Consider the following 5,604-nt stretch of genomic DNA (forward strand, 5'->3'; position numbering starts at 1 on the left):
GGTGGACGACTAGAATGTGGTCAATGTGGATAGGCAGCAGCTATGTATTTTGGTGAATCTCTCCAAAACTTTGTTATCTCTTATTAATTTATTTGAATTATCTTGAGATTTTTGATTGAAAATTGTTTATGGTGTTTGTGATTGCTGTAAACCTTTGTTGTGAGCTGTTTCAATTGGACCAAGAAAGATCCCTTGGTTTTTATCCTTCAAAGTGAAGGAGTTTTTCATGTAAAAATTGTCTTATTCTTGTGTGTGATTGATTTGTGCATCTTTTGAGTAGTCTATTATTATAATTATTTACTGTATATATACTCAATTGTTGTTCTTCATAGGTACGCAAGTAGGAAGAATTTGTTAGTTTAAATTGTTGTCCACTTTACTTCCTATCATTGAGTGGTACAAATTTCTTCAAATCGTATTGAGATAGTAATAAAGAAACTAGTAATAGTAATAGCAATGTAGCATCAAATATTACATTTTCTCCTTGTTCGACTCATATATGAGGAAGAGAAAAAAATTGACAGACTTAAAAAGGAACAGAAGCAAAACATCCAAATGCAGCCATAACAGATGTGACAAGACTTCAGATACAAACTTAATCCAAATAAACACTGACAAAATAACACAAAACACATATATCCCTCTCCTGCCCCTTCTTTTGAAAAGGGGAGGAGATGCCTCAGATGAAAAAAAAGGAGTTTTCCAGATTGGGGTGCAACTTGTACAGCTGCTCATCAAAATAGGTCATTGGTGATCTTGAAGGTGCTGATGAAGATGATGGTGAAGCTGAAGACTGATACCACTCGATTGAATCATGGTAAAGCCGACCTCTATAAGCAGCACGATCAGCGTACAACACCGGAGGCACCAGTGAGACAGGCTTAGTGCATTGAGCACAGGTGAAGCACATGCCATAAGTAAGCTCCTCCAGTTCATCAGAAGTAAACCTATTCTCATCCAATAACACCTGGCAGTGTGCTGGCTTGCTCGTCCCAATAGCACCATAATGGCTGCAAAGATAAAAGTCAAACCCAATAGGATGGGTGATTTTTGTGTCCACCACAGTGCCTGGAGGCACATTTTCATTCTTGTCGCTCTCTGGAAACAGCCGAGTTTTGTGTCGCTTCTGCGCAACAACGACAGTGATCGTTGGGAAGTAATTCGATGCTTCAAATGTCATCTTGAGATCCATAAGCTCTTCATTGAGAACCATATCAAACTGCCCATCACTTACTCCATGACGAAATAGTACAATCGTCTCCGGCCTTACCTGATTTAGCCTAGTGTAAGCATTTACAAGCTCCATACACATGCCTCCAAATTTGAGAATCTTTTCTGCTCGATGGTCTTGAGGACAAATACGTGCAATATATTGATTTGCAGCTGGCCAATTCATGGTGCCAACAACAGCTGCAATTGAAGGACTTGTTGAGTTGTAAGAGCCGGGATGATTAACATCAGCACCAACAAACATAACATGGCCTTTACTTTGCAAGCTGTGGGGCTGCTCGATGAGTTCCACGTTGCTGCCCCCAAGCTTCGCATTGATCTTTAGGGCAAGATTTGCAAGAAACTGATCTTTAGCCGTATTGCAATTTTTGGTTAAACAACATTGAGTTAGGATGCCAACTTTGGTCTCACTTATCCACTTGAGATTGTTGTAACCAGGATCTTCCTTAGGCATCACACAAACAATAATCTGCAAACCTGCTCCGCCAATTTCATATGACTCGTTGTTAAGGCTTTTGAGCAGTTGATGAAGATCATCAACTTCATATAATAAATTCATCGGAAGACATTTGTAGAAAAGAGGCTGCTCCATGTGGATGTCCAGTCTTTCACTGCGAGAGATCAGCTCAGGAATGAATTTTTCAATACTAGAAGAGCCAAAGTCAAGTATTCCCCATAGCCTAATTGGTTTGCTGGAAATCACTGAGTTTCTTTTAAGGTTCCAATCACATTTAACTCTATCAACTGTTGCCTTCGTCCATCTTCCCTTTGACGTGCCAAGCTTTAACCATGGTGGCTTAATAACCCGACCAATAACTCTTGTCATTTTCAAATCCACCCCAATCCCAAAATTTTGAGGGATATCTCCACTGTCAGAGGAAAAAATAGAACTATGAGCACCATAGAAATAATTAAAATCAACATATGTTACCATTTCAAATAGTTGTGTTCCAAACTCGGTAAATAAAATGCGCACAAGCATGCAATTCAAAAGTTTCTCTGCAAATTATAAAACTATACAGATGGTGAAAACCAATTAAAGGAAGATATGATCTCCCTAATAACATAAAGCAAGCATAATTGGTATGAATGCAACCAGGAAACATATGGCACTCATATTCTACATTCATTTTAATGTAAGCAGTTAAAGTTACTTACATGCATGGTCCATCTCTATCGTGTACCATGTCATATATTGTGCTTTCTCTGACCTTTGGCCAAGCTAATGAAATCCCCCTCAACTTTTCTGATTGTTTTTTGTCCAAAAGCTCCTTTGCATACCTCTGCCCCCCAGCTATCATGCAGAACTCCATAGGAACATAATTTTTCCTGTTGCTTTTCGCCAAATCTAAGCTTGGTATGTTGTTGTGCATAACTTCCTTGTTGTATTTTTCTCTAAAATAAGAAACAAGGCTAACTTTCCTCAGAGGGGTCTGGTCACTCGGGTTTTCAACGTCAAAAGAAATATCCTGTGTGTTCTCATCAGTTAATCCAGCAATTTTGTACTTCTGATTGGTAGTTCTGTGAGTCACAGTAACTTTCAATCCCTTCAAAACTTTCTCGACTTGCTTCCTGAACCTTCTGAAACTGTTTAGATTGAAGTCAGGAATTTGCTCCTTGAGAAAATCTATAACAGGCATTTGTTTGCGAAATGGAAAAACTGAATAGTCCAGACACAAGGCCAGACCCTGAGTGGTTGGCTTCAAGCTATATTTAATCCCTCTAGAAGCTGTGATGCCACGTCCAAGGTCATCTTGTGGGTAAGGTCTGGTAGGATGAAAACTTCGACAAGCATAAATCATTTGCCTTGCTGGATTCTCCTTCATGACCACATCCAAAGCTTGTAGCACATCACGAGGGATGGACAAGGTTTTGCCACTTATATAATCATCCAACTTGCAAAATTGAAGCTCATTCACAAGCTGAACTTCAACTCTGAAGTGACGGATCTTCATGCCTTCCTCATTCAATAATTCCACCTTAAATGATCCTGTGGGTAGTGGCACTGCACTGAAAATGTTTTTCTCACCATCGTAGGCTGTCATCGACAAGGGAAATTTGTCAGGGTCATCTGAGAATAGCTTGTTTCGAATCATAGACAGAACAGCCTTTGGAAACTTCATAGCCGGACCATTTTTGGAGGGCAAATCTGGTTTGACATCAATATCATAGTGCCTTATGATGCTCCCAGAGTTATAGTTAAGCAGAAAATGATTAGCAAAAAGCCTTATATGCCGAATATCATTTCTACCACCATTATCAGGTCGGTTAATTGGACCACTTTTGCCTGCAACTTCTGGAGGTGAAGATGTTGAAATTTTTAATGATTGCATTGCTGAAACATTTGGCTCAGTCAAAAAATTCAGGAAAAAAAAATCAAATTATGTTTTAGCCAGAGAATTTTCAAGCTTGTTTACAAACAATTTTAACATGGAATTATGGAATACTAGAAAATCAAAGTGAATAATTTCTCAAACAAATCATAGTTCGTTGAATAGCAGTTCCATCCATAGATTGCAAAATAACCACTTCAGAACAATATAACCAAACCAACATTCAGGATTCTTGTTTTTCGTTTATTCATTAACTAACAAAACAGAACAAGCAAATAGTTGTGACAATCTTTGGACACGTCATTCCACGTAACTACATCTTTGAACACGTCATTCCAAATAACTACCAGTTTTTCAATTTTTAGGTAGCATAAGCAGCAGATTCAAGTTCCAAAACCCCCTCCCTCTGCCCTTTAAATCAATTGTTAGTAGGCCTCTAAAGGGCGCATATAAACACAAGTTGCCTCCAAGAATGTCAATCAAACACACACACAAAACAAATTTTCAATGATCAAAGCAGTTCTCAAAGGCAACTAACAACATTAATTTTATCTTAATTACAACAGAATAAGTTGATTAAACAAGGAATTGGATTGGGTAAAAACAGTGCAAGTAAACTAAATTAAAATTGTAGCTTGGAAACATAATCATACCAGAAAGTTTTTCAGGAGAAGAATTATGTGGCTCTATTAGTGAATGAACAGGAACAGCAGTGCTAGTGGTTCCCTGAAACCTGCCACCGGCAGGCCCCCAGTCCTCTCTTCCTCCTCCTGCTCCTCCACTACCTCCATGCCCACCTCGTGCGGGCCTCACAAAACCACTACCAGGGCCACCCTGGCCAGGACTCGATTGCCAGTGAGTTTGAGTTCGACCATCTTGGCCTGAAACCCAATTCTGCTGTTGATGATGACGAGTCCGGTATTGATGATCACCACCACGACCACGACCACGACCACGACCGCGTCCACCATCCTCACCGTTTCTTGCTCCTCCTGTCCCTCTTCCTCTCGCAGCAGAGTATCTCTCCATTGATGAAAGTCCCAGTAATGGAAATGCTATAAACTTGAAAGAAACTAAAGAAAATCTGTATAAGGTTGGAAAGAAAAGCCAAACAAGAGGGAATTAAATAGAGCGAATTAGAGAGGTTAAGAGTAGTGCTCAAGTAAGAACTGTAGGTCTTTCGTTGCAAGTTGTCCGACTTATATGAGAAGCGATTAAATTAAGATAAAAGCTCAAGATATGAGAGTAGGAGGCAAGTAATGAAAAGAACCCTTTACTGGGAAGCAGTGTGCAGTGACGAATTAATAAAGCAGAGGGAAGCTACAAAGAAAGCTTCTGCATGAATCCTCCCCTCTGGGCGGGAATGGAGTCCATCATCTCTTGTTTTTGGGATGTTTGGTTCAACAGCTGTTGGGTGCATGCAATTGACGGGTTGATAGCTGATAATAATAAATAAATTAGAATATTTGATACGTTTAGAATAGTGAAAATGATACTCAGTTTGTATCAATTCTATTTTTAAAATTATTTCTCGTAAGTGAATAATTAATTTTTTTTATTATATTATTATTTTTTATTTAACTCAAAAATTAATATTTTTAATTTTTTTATATTTTTATTTATAATTTTAATATTTTAATTAATATATTTCAATTTTATTAAAATATTTTTTATTAATAATATAAAATATTTATCTATATCTAAAAACTTAAAATTAATTATAATGTTTTTTATCAATAATAATAATTACTTTATTATTTTATATATTTTTTTAAAATTATTTAATTATTTTTTAAAAAATTTAATTATCTTCTTATTTCAATAATAAAATAAATGATATAATATAATATATTAATAATTATATATTTATTTTAATAATATAATAAATGATATAATATATTAATTTAATAATTATATATTTAATTTAATGATAAAATAAAATAATATAATATAATATAATAAATTAGCTATCATCAGCCACCACCAGTTATCAACTATCAGTAATAATTATTAGCTAATAATTATTAACTATATTTAATAG

General features: G+C 36.4%; 1 protein-coding gene across 3 annotated transcripts; it reads right to left on the reverse strand.

Annotated features, from left to right (window-relative positions):
* Positions 1-394: 394 nt before the first annotated feature.
* Positions 395-4,841, reverse strand: LOC110648732 (protein argonaute 2). 3 transcript variants are annotated; one of them, XM_058151109.1, is made up of 3 exons: positions 4,217-4,841; positions 2,389-3,565; positions 395-2,099 (listed from the first exon to the last, which is right to left on the reverse strand). In XM_058151109.1, exons 1-3 carry the CDS (start codon positions 4,590-4,592, stop codon positions 680-682), a joined length of 2,973 nt encoding a protein of 990 aa, XP_058007092.1. In that variant the 5' UTR covers positions 4,593-4,841; the 3' UTR covers positions 395-679. The 3 variants fall into 3 exon arrangements, with proteins under 3 accessions (XP_058007092.1, XP_058007094.1, XP_058007093.1); XM_058151111.1 differs by having other exon boundaries at positions 2,389-3,523; positions 4,217-4,840; XM_058151110.1 differs by having other exon boundaries at positions 2,389-3,526; positions 4,217-4,840.
* Between the last annotated feature and the right edge of the window lie 763 nt (positions 4,842-5,604).

This window comes from Hevea brasiliensis, chromosome 8 (assembly GCF_030052815.1).
Source record: "Hevea brasiliensis isolate MT/VB/25A 57/8 chromosome 8, ASM3005281v1, whole genome shotgun sequence".
Lineage (NCBI taxonomy): Eukaryota > Viridiplantae > Streptophyta > Magnoliopsida > Malpighiales > Euphorbiaceae > Hevea > Hevea brasiliensis.

Excerpts from the sequence above, each read along its gene's own strand:
- LOC110648732 (XM_058151109.1), bottom strand. The coding sequence starts at position 4,592 with ATGGAGAGATACTCTGCTGCGAGAGGAAGAGGGACAGGAGGAGCAAGA. Across the intron at positions 3,566-4,216 it reads TTCTCCTGAAAAACTTTCTG|CAATGCAATCATTAAAAATT; the intron begins GTATGATTATGT and ends CAAATGTTTCAG. Across the intron at positions 2,100-2,388 it reads GATAGAGATGGACCATGCAT|TGGAGATATCCCTCAAAATT; the intron begins GTAAGTAACTTT and ends TTCCTCTGACAG.